Source organism: Hibiscus syriacus, unplaced genomic scaffold (genome assembly GCF_006381635.1).
Source record: "Hibiscus syriacus cultivar Baekdansim isolate YM2019G1 unplaced genomic scaffold, ASM638163v2 tig00111769_pilon, whole genome shotgun sequence".
Lineage (NCBI taxonomy): Eukaryota > Viridiplantae > Streptophyta > Magnoliopsida > Malvales > Malvaceae > Hibiscus > Hibiscus syriacus.
The window spans coordinates 4,234,365-4,251,546 of record NW_024063172.1 but is presented as its reverse complement, the minus strand read 5'-3'; the positions used below and the strand labels follow the sequence as shown (position 1 = coordinate 4,251,546).

Below are 17,182 nucleotides of genomic sequence, written 5' to 3'. Positions count from 1 at the left end.
TAGCACCCTAATTTTTTTATAAATCATCAGGTAGCTCCTGATGATTTTTCCTATCAGTAGACCACCTATTCAAGGAAAAAAATTTATTATACGCTGTATAAAATTATTAATATACAAAATCAGTTTTATAATTACCTCAGAAGTAGTGGAAATACGAATTGGTTCTTCACAACGAGACATAAAAGGGCAATCGATACCATGCCTAAGACTGCAGCAGCAGGAGACATCCGCCGATAGCATTACACCTGTAGTCAGTGGCTCCACACATCTCCCTGTACAGCAAAGCCAAAACTGCCGAGCCCTAACTGAATGATCCGGCGAGATGAAAGTCGCTAAGATGTCGCAACCACATGCAGTGAACTAGGTTGCGCGATTTGTCCGACATCAGCAACCATCCTATCAATTGCAATAAGCATGCCAGTGCATACATCTTAACCTCATCCTCAGAGGCGTCTGCGCTCAACTCCCGAAAATTGGCATCTAACCAATTTAACGGTATCCTACCTCCGATAAAACTTTCTGGGACACGTCCTAGATTATCCCGACACAAAGTAGTCCAAGAACCGGAAGCTATCCATGATATCACATCTCCATCCACCGGAAGCCCTAGGTTCATAGAAACATCCTCAAGCGTGATCGTGCACTCTCTGCACGGAAGATGGAATGTGTGGGTGTCCGGCCTCCACCGCTCTACTAAGGCAGAAATAAGGTATGGTTCTATCTTACAGTGACCCTGATATCTACTTATGTAACCAAATCCAGCCTCTACTAAATACGGCAAGACACGACTAGATATCACTAACTTAAGATTCCTAATAAAAGGATCTAATACACAGTCATTCTCCTAAAAATAAATAATTACAAAAATTAATTCTTAATCTAATAATCATGCATTAAATAAATCAACTAATTATTACTAATAATTTAAATTAAATTAAAACGTTAAAATGTTACCGTATCAGTAAAGTGTCGAGATATATGATTTCATCCAAGCGAAGTAGATTGCCTTCCATTATATATCTGCAAAAGAATTATATTAGTAAAATATTAAATAAAGTAAAATACTTAAATAAATTTAATACATAATAATAAAAATATTATAAAATATACCTTAAACAGAGAGAGTATTTGAGAGAAATTGAGAGAATTTGGTGTGATAAAAGTGATTGAGGATGGAAGTATTTATAGGGAGGATTGGGGTGTGGACGGGTGGGTAATTAAAGGTATAGCGTGCCCCCTGTACCGCGCTATACCCCACGTGTCAGTTAATTAGGTATAGCGCGACCCCTGATCCGCGCTATACCTCTACGTGGCGTATAGCGCGGATCATGGGTCGCGCTATACCCACGTGTAATCCATGTCAGCGTATAGCGAGGTGCAGGGACGCTATACCCCACGTGGCGCCAAATCAGCATATAGCGCCGGGCAAGAGGCGTGCTTTACTGCTACGGGTGTTAGATCAAGAAATATAATTTGACCGATGTTAGATCAATAAATATGTCGATCATAGGTGATTTTTCGAAAAAAACACACTCGCTATTAGCAATCTGTTGTAGTCTAGTTGGTTAGGACACTCGGCAAACTGGTAGTTTGGGCGTTTGGGCGTTTGGGCGGGAGATGTTCACTCGTCAACTTGGTCTTTTAGCTCTTTACTATTTTGGCCCTAGTCCCCCGCCCGCCAAATAATCGCCTCTAATCTTTGCTTCCAACGAGCCTTTTGAGAGAGAAATAGGAAAAAAATAGGGTTTCGAAATTTGAAAGAAAGTGTAGATTAAGAAGAAAAACAAATGGAGAAGAGGAAAATCAACAGAGGATGCATGGAGGCAAACATTTTAGCCATCTTAGACTCCTCCATCGAGTTTCACAATCACAGAGATTCTCAAGAAGCCAAAGACGACCGTCCGTACTCTCTCCGGTTTGAGATCAATTCATCCAGTTAACATCAGCAACAGTATTTTATTACTAAATTGAAGTTTTCTTTGTTTGAATTTAGGTATCGATTTTCTGGAAGCCGTGCGTACCGCTTGTATTGTACCAGAACACGGAACTCCTCCAACTAAGTAAATCTACTCCCTCACTCATTATTTCCATTTTTTTGCAATTAAGTTTATTGATTTTATCTTAAAATCATCATCGTTATTTCGTATTTTAATTATAGGAAAATGATTGAGGCGGTGTTTCAAATCCTGAAGGCAGGGAAATCTCTCGAGCTTATAATGTCTAGTTATGGGCTTCTGAATGAGATTGAAAATGTAATGGACTTTGATACTTTATTTACTTAGCTTATCATTTCATTACCTAATTCATTTAGGAAGAAGAAAAAAATAAGTTATATCAACACATTTTTTGATTGCAGAGGTTTCCTCGGGTTTATATATCTGAATCATCTGGTAATGGTTCACGTGAACTGGTTGTAGTTAAGGAGGTAAATAGTAATCTTGATGATGTTCAACAAGGTTTGCGTATTTGTTGATTCTATATTTAATTTGATTTTCCCGTTATTTATTTATCTAGTTTTGATTTTGTTGTTTGTTAGGCATGGTTGCCATTTGTTCTTTCCTTGGATGTCATGTCTAGTGAGAAGGACTCCAAAGGAAGAAAGTCGTGTGGACTGTTTAATCCCAATGTGAGTTGGATTTGTTGTTTGAAACTTTAGAATGTTAGTTGAGGATATGGCATAACTGAGGATTTGAGGTTTCTTTTATGTTGGACTCTTTGTGGTAAGCAGGGAAGCTAACTATATAAACAAGTACCACTAGTGCTTGAGCATAGCTTCGTTAGATTCTGTTTGATTTCCTCTATTGTTACCAGGGTTTTCATGAACTATTACTGGGCATTGCTGAAATGTCTTATAAAACGATTTCTCAGAGATTGGATTATAAGGTTTGTGTACTTTTTCCATGTATTTTGTCATCCAGTTCTTTAGAAAGTTTGCATATAGCGCGGAAGAATTATCACATAAATGTACATTTCAACTGTCTAATGTCCACTCATTCTAGTGGCGAAGCTCATGGTAATATTAAGCAAGTTTCACTAAATGGCAGTTTCTGAGGTTACCATAGAAAAAAAATCTTCTACTAATGCGAATGGAGTTTATCAGTCAACTACCGAGAATTGCATTAACCCAAAAGCTGTTGCTATAAATAATAACTTAATGTAGCTTTAAGGTTGCTCTTAGAGCATTTGTTGGTGATATCCACAACAATTATACCATTGGTTTGTTGGTTTTCCCTTGTAGGACCGTAGGAGACCTATATTTTCTATCCTATTACAGTAATTGTCTCTGTCTTTCATTTTATTTTTAGGTTCTACTTTTGTACTTGATGTTAAAACAATTTTATTGCAGTTCTTGGGAAATATGTTACTGTTTCAATATCTTGTCAATGTTCTTGAAGGAGATTTTGTACCCCGTATCAATATGTATAAAGGTAAGTCAATAACTAATGTTTTATGCTTCTTAATTATCAGGAAGGTTGACAGAATGTTTTATTGCAGAAAGCTTGAACTGGAACATTTTGCGGGAGTGCTTACTTAACATGCTTCTGGTCAGTTCCGGTTTTTCAACATTTAATTTCTCTTTTAGCTTTTGTTTCTGACATATTTCATTAAATGTATTATGTTATTCTGTCATCAGTTTTCTATTTTGGTGTTAATGCTTGATTTATTTGTAGGCCTCAAGAAGAATCACCTACAAGGTTTTAATGAAAGATTGTTTGTATACGATCTGTTCGCTGAGCCAAGATCATGCTGGAAATCATAATGAGTCTGACTGTTCTGAGACTTCTATTGAAAAGTCATCTGAGAATCATAATACTGATGTAGCAATTGCTTTACTTGAAGTTCAAAGGACTACTTGTATGGCTATGCAGAAATTTCTGATAATGGTTAGATCCTTAAATATCATTAAATATAAGATGCTTCTAAATTGTTTTCACTTTTTCTGTTGTTGTGGGCTTCTCTAGATTATGGAGCTTGACGAGTCAAAGCAGCAAGCCGAAGTGCTAGGTCAACTCAACAGAGCTGATGGTTTGAGGTAATTACTTGACTCTGTTTCTGGTGATTTAGTTTGTCTTCATATTTTTGTTTTGTATGTATATGACATCAGGTGGATAACCTCTGGATTTGGTGCAGAACCCGACTGGTAGAGATAATCTTGGACGAGCTAACGTACCACAGAAAAGTACTTCCCTCATTTCTTCAGGTTATCATTTATATATAACCACAAACACATACAATTTCAACTCAGAATAATATCTGGTCATAAAAAAACTATCTTTTATCTGGTGGAGAAAATATCCTGGGTAGGTGGCAGCAAACAAGTTCTACCTCTGATCTGGCCGATTCACATAGGCATCTCCTTGTCCTTTGATCATACTATTTGCTTAAATGTATGTTGCTTTTAAATTTTGATGGTAGGACTTCATTACCATGATCAGTGTCAAACATTGCTTCGTCAGTTTTTCAATTTTAGTTTTTTCAGACTTCAACTAATCTTCTGGCAACTATGTTTAACATCCTTTCTGATTGGATATTTTTCATATTAACAAATCCCAGACTGAGCATTTGTTTCAGATTTTATAAAAGTTTATGTGAACCTATGTTTGATAACTGCACTTTGATCTTTTAGGACCTAGTAAAGAATTCCTATTCAAATTTTAGATTTGTGCTCCTATTGACGTATTACAAGATTGGCATTTCCAATCATTAATACACTTTTTTCAGGTATTTAATGACCCTAAATGGAAGCTTGAAATCATCGTGCAGTATTTACTAAAATACATTAAGGTGAGTTATTAAGTTATTGTAAATGGTTGCCAACGATCTGTATTGCAAATTTTAGTGTTTCTGCAAATTGTGATACAAAGTCTGTGCAATATCTAATTTAGATAAATCTCATTTTGTAATGCAGCCGTCAGTTCACACTCGTAGATCAAATGGTCCTTCGGAAGATTTTCCATTTCATGGAATTTTGAAGTCCTTTTCAGATAGCAGCAGCACTAGAAACATTATAAAAAAACTTAATGTGGAAGTTGTTCAATTGCTTTTGGCGCATGCATTTCTTGTGAGTATTTTCTTTATTTGTTAAAGCTGATGCTATTCACTGCTTTGAATAATTATTTTAATTGCAAGTAGAGTTAGTTGATATGAGTATCTGATGTTGTTTTGATTTGTCTTCAGGAGCAAAGCAAAAAAAATGTTATCTTGTTGCTAGTGCTTATAAGGATGGTTTTTCTATTGGTCGTGTGTTGCGTTTTTTGTTGTTGCTATGGTTCCTTATTCAAAATGTTCACTCATATCATATTATGTTTGGTCAATTTGTTGATACGAGGATAATCAAGATTCAAGAAATTTAATCAGAATTATCTTCATTGAATAGTGCAATGCTTTATGGTTATAATCTTTTAGATAATGACATGAGAGGGTGAAATAACCGTGAATCTAAATTGAAGCTTTTTAGCTTCAATTTTGATTCATTTTTCTGGTGTAATTAACCTGAAAATTTCAAGGTTATTATAGAGCAACGATTACTACCACAAAACCGGTACGAAGTTAATCTCTGTAATTTTTCCCGCGTTTGATTTTGTTAGATCTTATGATTTTTGTTCCAGGCCTATACATCCATGGCATCTCAGCAGCATCTTTCCACCATGCCGGATCACAATGAAGCTGTAACAGACAGCTTGTCTCTCATGGAAATTTCTAAGAACGTAACTGCGGCTTTCAATAGTCTAAGAAAAGCAGATGAGTAAGCTTCTTTTTATCTCTGTATTTTTCCTGTGTATTTATTACTTCGCCATATTCTGCTATACCTGCAATTCAGCTACATGTTAGGCGCAAGATGATCATCTCGGCTTGAGCTAACGTATCTATGTGGATTTTGCTTCGTAGTATGTATTAATCAAGTGCATTTGTACATCTCATCCTGTAGGAAAATTGAGATATCATCTCTTGGAAAAGAAGCACTGTTTACAGCAGGAATGATCATTTCCACTTCATAGGCCTAGGCCAAGAGAAGGATGCGGCTAACTTTTGGTTCCAAAAGGGTCGCATTACTGAATGTATAACTCATTTGCTTGGATATCTTGAATGTAAAATGACGGATTTCATTTAACTTATTTATCTGTACCCAGCACATGTCATCCAACATGCAATTCTTACCTTTGGTAGGACCGCGGTCAGAAAAAAACCCGAAAACCCATTCGAATTCCAGTGTTCCATTTGAGTTTATTAAATTTGGTTTAGTTTTGATTTGGTCCCGTATTTAAACTTGTTTCCTTCGGTTTTTGATTCACAAGTTAAAAACCATTATTTTGAATTGAATCAAATTTTATTTGAATTTACTAAATTTCAACCTTCTTTTAATGTTTTCAATTTAATTGTAGAACATTGGCCATGATAATAACCGAATACAGTAATCAATCATGGCATCACTAATGTTAGGGATAATAACCATTATTCGTGTGTTTTAGTGGTATTGTTATGGCATTAATTTTTCAGTTTTCGTAAGTTGAAGGATCCAATTCTGATAAATATATAGGAAATATCCTTTTTTTTTTCTGTTGTCCTTTTAGTTTTAAGGTTTCGTCATGCTTTCAGTTTTAAGGTTTCGTCATGATTAATCTCGACCGGCCTGTGTTGCACACTTGATTTTAGTGGATGAGTGTCTCAACAGAGATTTTCTGTATACACAATGACTTTAATTCAGATTTTGCTTAAACTATATCAACATGCTTATCACATAAATCATTCCCGTTGATATATCCTTTTAGTTTTTTTTAAAACATTGGATCGGAGTTAACAATTAGACAATTATTGTGACGTTCTTGTTATTACTTGATCGTTGACGTCGAGATTAATTTTGGACTAGTCGTTTATCTCTGATTTTTCTATTTCTTCTTTAATTATATCACTTTTTGTGTAATTAGTTCTCTCCTTTTCCTACAAAAATATTATATTTAGTTTGATGTGCTCTTAGAATATGTTTTTTACTTTTCCTCTCAAAGTTGAATTTTAATCGTCTCTATTAAGATGAAACTTGTTTGATTATCATATTAATTTATATTTACTTTATAATCTCAGATCGAATAGTGCGTGATTATCATATTAATTTATATCTACTTTGTAAACTCAGGTTGAACATTGATAGACACTCACGGTTAGCGAAAATAAATCATAATTGAGTTATAAAATTTTATTTTGTTAATGAATAATTATTATTGCATGTATTTCTATATTAGAGTTGGTTGTGTTTATCTTTCATTGATAATAATAATTTTTATTTGTATCTAGTATTTGTTAAGAGTTATTTGTTTGAGTTTTTAACATTTATTTTATATGATCTTTTTAAATTGTTAAGTGATTAGTTTATGCACTTCTGTAATTCTATAAAAATGTTCGAATTTAATATACTCTTGTTTTTATAAACTTTTATTATAATTTTAGTGCTATATTTTTATTTAATAAAAATGGACAATTATTGGACCATTAGAAAAATAAAATGTTGTTGTGGCCACTGACCAATGGGCTTGAACTCAGTTACATGTTCTAAAATAACGGACCAGAAGGCCGAATTACTTAAACACAGTCGTTTAATGAATAAGAAAACGGGATATAAAGTAACGGAACCGAGGAGATCTGTTAAACGAGAATAACCTTTTGCTATTATTCTTGGAAATTCCTTTAATAAAAAGAGCCATCGAGTCGAGTCTTCTCCAAGTATTCTCTCAGCCTCTCACAGGTTTCCTCCTTTCACTTTTTACACGCATCTAATTTCACTTTCATTTTCCTTCTCAGTTTTTCAGTATCCAAACAGAGTTCAGAAACCCTGGAAAAAGCTCAGTAAAAGTGTTATTTTTGTTTATTTTCCTGGTTTTTAATTACGTTAATATTGTTGAAATTTCAGTCTTTCGGTTAATCTCCATCTTTAAATTACACCAAATGACTGACGCTTCAGAGGAAGCCAAGCAAATCGAGAAGCTCTACGAGTTTGGCGAAAGCCTCAACGAGGCCAAAGATAAGTCTCAGGTTGGAGCCTCTCGTTCCACTCACTCTCTATTCCTAGGGTTTAATCCCCCCCTTTTTCTAGCTGTAACTTGTCTAATTTGTGATACAGAATGTGAAAGACTATGAAGGGATCATCGATGCCACGAAGACGAGCATAAAGGCGAAGCAATTGGCTGCGCAGCTAATTCCTCGCTTCTTCAAGTTCTTTCCCAACCTCAGCAGCCGTGCTCTTAATGCTCATTTCGATTTGATTGAAGAAGAAGATTTGGCAGTTAGTTCATACTCGATCCACACACGTTCTTACTATATTTGGTTACTGAAAAATTGGGGGAATTAAAGTGAACTATTAGTTTTACTGTGTTGAATCTTATTAGATTTTGGACCTTTTTGTAGGTTCGGGTGCAAGCAATTCGGGGGCTTCCTTTATTTTGCAAGGACACGAAGGAATATATTTCTAAAATTGTAGACATTTTAGGGCAACTCCTTACTGCTGGTAAAAGTGGAATCCTTTTTTTAATTTCTATTTTTACTTTATTTTTTTCCCAAAGAATGTCTTATAAGTATGTGCAGTGTGTTTAATCTCTTTGATGTACTTTTGTTTCTTCTCTTCTAGAGGAGATTGTGGAGCGTGATGCTGTTCATAAAGCCCTAATGTCGGTGCTGAGGCAGGATGTGAAAGGTAATTTGGCATTCTGATAAAGTCTGGTAATAGAATACATTTATTTATTTTAGTAATGTGAAATTTGACTATTAACTATTGCCTGTGAGTTCTATAACCAATTTTTTGCAGACTAGAATTTGGTTATATTGCATCTCTTGCAGTTTCCTCTTCTAGGGACTAGTAGGTGTTTGGGTTGTCTAGGGTAGTTCATGAGCTTTGTGAATAAAAGAACTTTGAGGATACACATATAAACTAAAATGCTAAGTTAGATGTAATAGTTATATTGACAAATGTAATCAACCTTTTTTAATATGCTTTCATATCCTTATAAAGTTTGGCATGAATCAACATGCAGTCTTCATTTTCTGGAATTTTTCTTCCTGGTTTATCCCTTGATGTCTATATTCTCTTGTGAATGCAGAGTCATTGACAACACTATTCAAGCACATTTGGAATGTGGAGGACTCAAGTCCAGATGACACTATCCGTGACAAGGTTTTGTGCTTTATACGTGATAAGGTAAAGACTGCTTCTTCGTGTTCCAATTGTTGCTATCCCGTGCTTTGTTTCCCGATGATAATTGAGTGGGAATCAACTGTGTTTGTAGGTTTTTCCTCTTAAAGCTGAACTCTTAAGACCTCAGGAGGCAATGGAAAGTCATATTACTGATTTAATTAAAAAGGTACACTTTTGATTTCATTACTTAAGCTTTCATTATTATATCTAGTTTTTCCTTCTTCCCCCTGAATTTTGAAATTTTAATAGGAAGATGTAGGACTGATTCTATTTATTTGCAACGCAGAGTTTAGGGGATGTAACTGGAGCTGAATTCAGAATATTTATGGACTTCTTAAAAAGTTTGAGCATATTTGGGGAGAAAGCTCCTGCTGAGCGCTTGAAGGAACTTATTGAAATAATTGAAGGGCAAGCTGATTTAGACGCACAGTTTGATGTGAGTTCTTCTTTGCTGAATATTGGTTTGGATCTTTCCTTTATGATGCCTGTCTTGATTCTTATGGTGTGTTTGGTATACAAGCTACCACTTTTCATAATTTAATGTAGATATTCTTTAGATTTTAGAAATGTTGCGGGGCCATAAAATATAAAAATTGTTTGCCAGCATTGTCTAGTTGAGGTTCACCATTGCAATGCCCTTGTATCAACTATCAACTGGCTTTTGTATGCAGGTTTTGGATGCAGATCATATAGATAGGTTGATATCATGTCTGTTCATGGCTATTCCATTTTTTGTGGTAAGGACTGATTTGGTATTACCGAGTATCTGCTTTTGATCCATTAAATATCCTTCCAATATACGAACTTAATTAGCTGTTGCTTACCTCTAAATCATTTTACAGAGGGGTTCTTCTTGCAGCAAGTTCCTCAACTACATAAACAAGCACATTTTACCTGTTTTTGATCAGGTATACTAACATCCATCATTACAAAAAATTGACATGCTAATACATTAGAAGCTCTAGAAATGATACTTAAATATGTTGTGTCTTGCTCACTTCAATACATCTGAATATTCCCTGAAAATGGGAAATTTTTTCTACTAGAATTTCTTGAGGAACTCTGTTTTGTTAAGCCACTTGCATGATCCTTTATTTTAAGTAGCTAGTACTGTCGACAGGAATATGTAATAAAATGTCTGTCTTACAGCTTCCAGAGGAGAGAAAGCTAGATTTGCTCAAAGGCCTGGCGGACATTTCTCCTTACACAACACCACAGGATTCACGCCAGATTCTTCCTTCTGTTGTTCAGCTTTTAAAGGTACAGGCATACATTTACGTATCATATCTTGTTGAATTGTTAGATTTTTATTTTATAGTTGTCTCAAGCATGTTTATATTTATATGGATTCTGTTTATTTATGAACTGTTTCTTTCTTTCTCAGAAGTACATGCCTGCGAGGAAGACCGGAGAAGAAACAAACTTTACTTATGTTGAATGCTTGTTGTTTTCATTTCACCATTTAGCCCACAAGGTTTCCTCCCCCTCCCAAATGATCTTTTAAAATAAAATTTTCTTTGTCACCATGTACTGTGTAAGGCTTATTTGAATATTATTGTTATATAGGCTCCCAATTCCACAAACAGTCTATGTGGTTACAAGATTGTGACCGGTCAACCATCAGATAGGCTTGGGGAGGACTTCTCAGAGTATTATAAGGAGTTCACCGAGAGGTAATCTAGCTTCTTGTCTCCATTATGCTATAGGTTTTACAAAAATAAAAAAAACAACTGGTTCTTTACTTCATACCGTATCTTGATGAAGGTTTGTCTTGTTTGTAACAGTCAATTTATTTGTGTTCATGGGCTTAGATTTTGGATATATCTGTGTGAACTGTTTCTTTAGTTCAATTTTTTCTACGTTCTATTCAGTTCCTCAAAATTTGATATATATCCATTGAATCAATGAACCAATTCTGATATTTGCCAAGGACTCCTAATTTCTAAGAAAAATAAATAAGCTACAGTCAACCAAATGGACTTAGTATGCTAAGGCACAGCAAATTCCTCTAGTGTTGCCAAAGATAGGGCTAATGCATCTTTTATCTTCAGCATAGAGGGTCCATCTTGGGTGCAAGCTAACTTACGGATCAGTCTAGAATGCTTTGATGGAAAAGAAGTATCCTCAAATCTATCATCATAAGCTGAATTGTTGTCATATTGCTTATAATGCTTCTTGTTTACTGTTGGTACTTGCTTTGTAATGAATGGTGGTCCAGATTGAGTAGTATTGAAGACCTAACGAGGGCCACAATGAAGAAGTTAACTCAAGGAATGGCTGAGCATAATAAAGCAATGGCTGCTGCTAAAACTGATGAAGCAAAGGATAGCATTGTGAGTTTATTCTTAAAGTATCCCATATTTTAGTTTGTTTTCCTCTTCCATTTTTGACATTTATCCTTCATTATCTGTTTGCAGAAAACTCAAAAGCAGAACACCACAACGGGATTGCGTACCTGCAATAACATTTTAGCCATGACAAAGGTAAAGGGGAGTGAAATTTGTCTTCTAATTTATATAGTGGCTAAACACTGAGCTGTTTATCTTTTATTATTTACCTGTTCAGCCCTTGCATTCCAAATCACCTGCATTCATTGGAGATAAGAGTGTCAACCTTTCTTGGAAAGAAGCTATAAAACCTTCTGTACCCTCCAATGCTACTGCAACTGGGTAAATTTCCTGTTTATTTTAACTTGTTTTCTGATTACTGTTATCTTCTTGTATTTTTGGCTTTACACAAAATAAGACCCACATTTTCTGATGTGGTGATTGATGAAGCATGCAATGACCTATTGGCCTTAATAGAATCAAACCGCATAAAACTATATCCATTTTCATGTACGTTTCAAGTGGACTCTGGCTACAGTGTAACCATGACAAAACAATTTTAATTGTGCAATTCTTGTGCAGGGTGAAGCGACCTAATGCAGCTAATGGATCTAATAATTTTGCAACAAAGAAGGGCCGTGGGGCTGGTGGTATGCCAAATCAGCTTGTTAATAGAGCATTTGAAGGTATATCTTATGGTGGGAGAGGCGGTGCTGGAAGAGGCAGGGGTAGGGGATGGGGAGGACGTGGAAGAGGAAGAGCCTATCGGTAACTTGAGAGCATGATACATAGAACAACAGCGATCAGAATTTCTCGACTCTATTTGTACCAGAAGAACACGCTGAGAAGTCATTGATATGTTAAAACCTACTCTCTTTTCAAGACGGTTTTGTTTGATACCTGATGCTCTGATGAGTTTCTAGATTCGTTGTGGACTAACAACAGCCATTGTAGTCCTTTGGAAGATTGTTTTAAGTTGGATTGACTAGCATCTGTGATTTGAGTTCCCAAACCTGTCAAATCTTGATGACAGTAAAGTTAACAGTGATGTAGGATGATTACTCATACCTGGTTATGTAGAATCTGACCTCGTTTGTTATGTTAATTTTGATCTTAAATAAGCATTAAACACTTTTTGTGCATCATTTTATTTCATTTGGCACAGATTAGTTTGTTTGTCAGTTGAGAACCGCAGCTGCATTTCAATCTCAGCTTCTGCTTGTGATCTCACCTACATTCACATCATGATTTTAACAGAATCTTTACATTACAATAGTTTAATTTTAAACTATGATTGGTATAAATTTTTTAAACTTTACCTTACATAGAATTTAATTTTAAAAGAAGACGAATAATATTTTGACCCCTAAAGTTGTATAATTTTAGTATCTAATTTTTTTTTATTACACTTTCTTCAAGTAAAGTATATTACCTTATTTTATTGTTACATTAAAAAATCACATAATATTTCAAGAACGTGTCATTTAGAATGCTATACGTAGCACAAAACATATACTAAATTTAAAAAAAAAAACTTGAAAAAATTCACAGGTCTTTGAAAATTCTCAAAATATTTTTTAGAAAATTGACAATTTTTAGATTTTTAAAGATATTTATATGAAGTTTTTTGAGTTTAACATATATTGTATCATATAACACTTTAGGCGCACGTTCTTAGAGTGCCACATGATATTTTCCGAATGGGAGAATAAAGAGGGATAGCATGTCTCATGAAAGGATAAGATTAAACTGAAGAAAATTTTTCTTGAAATATCAAAATGATAATAAAGTAAAACTTCAAAATCTAAAATAAAAAGTTCTTAATTTTTATTTGTAAAATTAAAATATTCGAACTCATAATATAAAAAGATAGGACTAAACTCCAGCATTACACTAGGTTAATTTAAACTAACATCCATAGAAGATGACCGGTCTAGTGCTAGAAACTGAGGTAGATAGCATAATATAAATAAGACTAAGTTCTTCCGAGGACTACATTGCCCTAATTAAAGAGGGCATTACATTACATGCAGCAGTCTAGAGCTTTAGGTTAAGGTCAATGAAATCTCCCGTTTCTTCAGTACAACTTTTCTCAGTTGAAGTAGTGCCCCTTTGCACCTCTTCCTGCTGTAATAAGAAGCTAAAAGATCCCTTGTTGTGAACTGAAACCTCTGATCCTGATGAAGACGACGTCTTTTGCGGTAAAGACCCCTCAGTGTTCTCCTTCATTTACGAAAAAAACACAATTTTTTTTTTCAAACCAGGGATAGGACATGGAAACATAGATATAACCCAGAAAAAAAGGAATTCAAAGTGAACAGAGTCGTGGCATTGTTAAAGTTGAACTATCTTACTTGGAAAGGGAGTTTCTTGATGAATTTGGACAAGTCAGGTTGAGAATTTTCAGTAGTCGTTGAGCGACTAGAATTGCCACTAGAGTTGCCATGGTCAAATGTTTTCACTTTCAACTCCAAAGGGATTGTTGACAATGGGTTTTTGTCTCTGATAATGGCAAAAATAAACAAAAACAATATTTATGGTTAAAAAATTAGGGTTTAAGGTTTATGATACGTGATATTCTACTAGCAGTGTATCAATTAGTGGGAAAAAAACTGAATACACAAGGCTTGGAAGCTAACCGGGATGTTCCAAAGTTGAAGAAATCATTGTTGCTAGACGAAGATGAAAGATCGAGCCTGGGAACCTGAGGGCGGACCGGTTGAAAGGGCATTGGAGTAGGCCTCGGCCTCCAGTTCTCGACGGGGAAACTAGGCCTTGGCCGCTTGGTGCCCGTCATCTAATTGCATGAAATGAGCTAGAAGAATGTGAGAGTATGCAAAAGAAAGAGATGTTTATGTATATTTAACAAGTAAAAACATGGTTTTATATGTATGATTAAGACAAACATGGAAAACAAAGTAAACAGTAAACACAAACACTAAATTTGCATGCACTTGCCATGTATTCCTCGCCAAATAGTGAAGATATGAAGTTGCGAGGACTAGGTTTTTGGTTTGAAGGGGGCTCTACATGACGATACTCCCCTGGAGAAGATGATTGGGTTTTTGTTGTTGCAGACTGCGGGAAAAGAACCATCTGGTTTTGAATTCATGCATGTCAGTGTCCAAAAAAAAAACAGTGTAAATAATTAAACGTAGTCAGGAATTTAACAAGAACAAAACTGGGTTTTTTTTTTACAAATGGATGATGATGATTCTGCAACATGGGAGGAGGAGGAGATCGGTTCGAAGCAAGCACAGGAAAAGTGAAACCAGCAGCCATTTTTGGAGCTTCCTCGCGTTTCCTTGTCAACTCCGATGACGAGCCCCATGATATCGGCAACAAGGCTTGTTCAGGCAAGAAGACGCCTGATCCGCCGATATATACCACTTTGCTAGGACCATTGGCAGCGCCCACGTTTAACTGTGAACTGCCACTGCCATCACCATGAATTGCAGTCACTGGGAGTGATGAAGAAGAAGAAGAGATTCCTCCGTTAATCCCATTTCCTTCCCCCAAATGACCATCTTTCTGTTCTTCTTGTTCGCGCAATATCTTCTCCAGCTCAGCCACTCCCGGTCCTCGTTTGGGGATTCTCTGCTTCTTCGTCATGCTGAAGAGGGTCTTCTTCTTCTTCTAGGTTTTTGTTAGATCATCAACAATATGAAGAAGATCAGAAATCTAAAACAAGAAACATAAATCATTCAAATATTTGTAAATCCCAAAAGGTAGAGTCGAAACAGTAGTAGCGGATCCATAATTTTTTTTTAAGTAGACACATATATTAATAACATAAATTTTTCATACAGAGTATATATAAATAAAATTTTAAGATAAATACATTAAGTAAAATAAACTATTAACATAAGACTATTTAGATTTTAAGGTGGACGTGTACCCACCCTGACCAAAACCTACATCCTCCTGCGAAAGAGGCTACCTATGCGTAATGAAGAAGTGGCATTAAGGAAAGTCCGCCCATGTTTTAAGCAGATAATAGATCTTAGAAAGAGAACACCGATATATATATATACTATGTTAGAAAAAAAGCATGTAATTTATTACTTCCACTTTCCGATATTTTATGAGTAATTTGTCTGAAAAGAAAACTAAAAATCATCGAAACCTTTGTTGTTGTTTTTGTTTTTGGTCCCTTGATTTTGATAAAAAAAAATTCTCTCTATTGACGGTCGTCAATGTACAGTAGTGTGTGTGAACATGAAAATGTGCTATTTGTACAGGAAGGTCCATGGCTGATGTGTCTCAAAATGTTTGCCATGTGTATGTGCAGCTGCTGGGGAGGTTTTTAAATGCCACTCCCCAACATATTTGCATGGAATGTAAAGGAGTCTGTGGTGGGTCCCACTATACTAAGACAAGCAATGAGCCGGTGGAGACGGATTTTGGTCAGACTTGGTTCCCTCATTCAAGAATTGGAAAATCTGATTGGTTCTCATTTTATAGGCTGTTTCACCTGTCCTAAATTGAACTTCTCTTTTCACATCTACTCACAAATCTCACGCTTTTTTCCACTCAAACTAAGACTTTCTCACCTACCAACTAAAATCACGCAAACAAAAAAATAATAATCTAATATCAAACTTTAAAAAATAATAAAATCATACGAAAAATAAATAAATTGCCTCGGATTCAATTTTTCCATAATATTTTTTTAATCAAAGTTGGAGGAAAGACGATAACGATCGAGGCCGATTTTAAAATTGAAGTCAAACTAAAAGTTAAGAGATAATAGGAGATTGTTCGAAATAAAGTTCTTAGAGTTTCAATTTAGGAAAATAGTATATAAAACAAGCGAGGGATAAAGAGAGACAGAGAACACGAGTTACCGCTGTTTAGATATGAGGACGTCGAAGACGACTGCGTACGGTAGAACTTCCCCGATAGGTTTAGAGCTCAGAAATACGAATAGATAGCATCGAGAGGGTGGAATAGGTGAAAAAAATGAAATGGACTTGGGAATATATAAAACCCTAATATATAGTAGTAATTTCGTAATATTCCAAATAATAATGACATTTTAGTAATTATACCAAAGCGATGCAGGTATAACATAAAGCCCTACTTTAACTCAATTTTGACTCTTTTCTTTTAAAAAAATACATCATAACATGTCTTAAAACCCGAATTAACAAAAATAACCATCGGGTAGAATTTTTTTTTCTACCCCTAGTAATAAGACAAGCACTTTGGACCCCACTTTTGCTATATGTTGAAACCTTGCCTCCTAAGTTTAGGAATACTATAGGTCTAATTATGCTTCGAGTCCTTTAAACTCTCTGCATGTTTGAAAATTTGACTATTTAATTTTAATTTGAGGAACTTGGATCGTTGAGCTAACGACTTAAGTTCGATTGATTACACCTTCACGAATTTCTGTTATGAAGAATTTACAAGTCTAATTCAAAATCGAAAATTTTGGCTAATTCTATACTGGCTCCAGTGCTGATATGAGACAACCTTATTCTCCAAGGTCTCTGGAGGAGTTTCCGAGCCCGGTTAAGAAGGGCGACCTCGTGCATGTGGGGAATATCATTAAGGATGCCAACCACCTCTTTATTGTCCATATCCACTTTGATCTCACGTATTATTCCTCTAGTCCAAGCAATTTCTAAACCATCGTTGAAAGCTCAGAGCTCCGCAGAAAACGCAGAGC

At 35.3% G+C, this 17,182-nt stretch overlaps 3 protein-coding genes across 4 annotated transcripts; 2 read left to right on the top strand and 1 right to left on the bottom strand.

Moving 5' to 3' along the window:
• The first annotated feature begins 1,639 nt into the window (after positions 1-1,639).
• Positions 1,640-6,220, top strand: LOC120169421 (negative regulator of systemic acquired resistance SNI1-like). 2 transcript variants are annotated; one of them, XM_039177561.1, is made up of 15 exons: positions 1,640-1,899; positions 1,994-2,060; positions 2,159-2,252; positions 2,357-2,425; positions 2,537-2,626; positions 2,812-2,883; positions 3,347-3,428; positions 3,496-3,545; positions 3,672-3,884; positions 3,963-4,033; positions 4,132-4,201; positions 4,723-4,785; positions 4,910-5,062; positions 5,610-5,746; positions 5,930-6,220. In XM_039177561.1, exons 1-15 carry the CDS (start codon positions 1,788-1,790, stop codon positions 5,997-5,999), a joined length of 1,413 nt encoding a protein of 470 aa, XP_039033492.1. In that variant the 5' UTR covers positions 1,640-1,787; the 3' UTR covers positions 6,000-6,220. The 2 variants fall into 2 exon arrangements, with proteins under 2 accessions (XP_039033492.1, XP_039033493.1); XM_039177562.1 differs by having other exon boundaries at positions 1,777-1,915; positions 5,930-6,218.
• A 1,434-nt stretch (positions 6,221-7,654) lies between these two features.
• Positions 7,655-12,629, top strand: LOC120169567 (apoptosis inhibitor 5-like protein API5). Its single transcript, XM_039177685.1, has 17 exons — positions 7,655-7,738; positions 7,904-8,025; positions 8,114-8,275; positions 8,398-8,497; positions 8,618-8,683; positions 9,087-9,184; positions 9,273-9,347; positions 9,468-9,617; positions 9,853-9,918; positions 10,024-10,089; positions 10,331-10,441; positions 10,566-10,655; positions 10,748-10,854; positions 11,400-11,514; positions 11,599-11,664; positions 11,747-11,850; positions 12,091-12,629. The coding sequence occupies exons 2-17, from the start codon at positions 7,939-7,941 to the stop codon at positions 12,278-12,280; spliced, it is 1,653 nt and encodes a 550-aa protein (XP_039033616.1). The 5' UTR covers positions 7,655-7,738; positions 7,904-7,938; the 3' UTR covers positions 12,281-12,629.
• Positions 12,630-13,442: 813 nt separating this feature from the next.
• Positions 13,443-16,446, bottom strand: LOC120169450. The gene is made up of 6 exons (XM_039177592.1): positions 16,356-16,446; positions 14,707-15,144; positions 14,467-14,604; positions 14,148-14,305; positions 13,863-14,010; positions 13,443-13,731 (listed from the first exon to the last, which is right to left on the bottom strand). The coding sequence occupies exons 2-6, from the start codon at positions 15,118-15,120 to the stop codon at positions 13,546-13,548; spliced, it is 1,044 nt and encodes a 347-aa protein (XP_039033523.1). The 5' UTR covers positions 15,121-15,144; positions 16,356-16,446; the 3' UTR covers positions 13,443-13,545.
• Positions 16,447-17,182: the final 736 nt, after the last annotated feature.

Coding starts and splice junctions, on each gene's coding strand:
- LOC120169421 (XM_039177561.1), top strand. CDS start 1,788: ATGGAGAAGAGGAAAATCAACAGAGGATGCATGGAGGCAAACATTTTA. Junction 2,061..2,158: donor CACGGAACTCCTCCAACTAA/GTAAATCTACTC, acceptor TTTTAATTATAG/GAAAATGATTGAGGCGGTGT. Junction 3,429..3,495: donor CCGTATCAATATGTATAAAG/GTAAGTCAATAA, acceptor GTTTTATTGCAG/AAAGCTTGAACTGGAACATT.
- LOC120169567 (XM_039177685.1), top strand. CDS start 7,939: ATGACTGACGCTTCAGAGGAAGCCAAGCAAATCGAGAAGCTCTACGAG. Junction 10,855..11,399: donor TATAAGGAGTTCACCGAGAG/GTAATCTAGCTT, acceptor ATGGTGGTCCAG/ATTGAGTAGTATTGAAGACC. Junction 11,851..12,090: donor TCCAATGCTACTGCAACTGG/GTAAATTTCCTG, acceptor ATTCTTGTGCAG/GGTGAAGCGACCTAATGCAG.
- LOC120169450 (XM_039177592.1), bottom strand. CDS start 15,120: ATGACGAAGAAGCAGAGAATCCCCAAACGAGGACCGGGAGTGGCTGAG. Junction 14,306..14,466: donor TATTTGGCGAGGAATACATG/GCAAGTGCATGC, acceptor TCATGCAATTAG/ATGACGGGCACCAAGCGGCC. Junction 13,732..13,862: donor TCAAGAAACTCCCTTTCCAA/GTAAGATAGTTC, acceptor TCGTAAATGAAG/GAGAACACTGAGGGGTCTTT.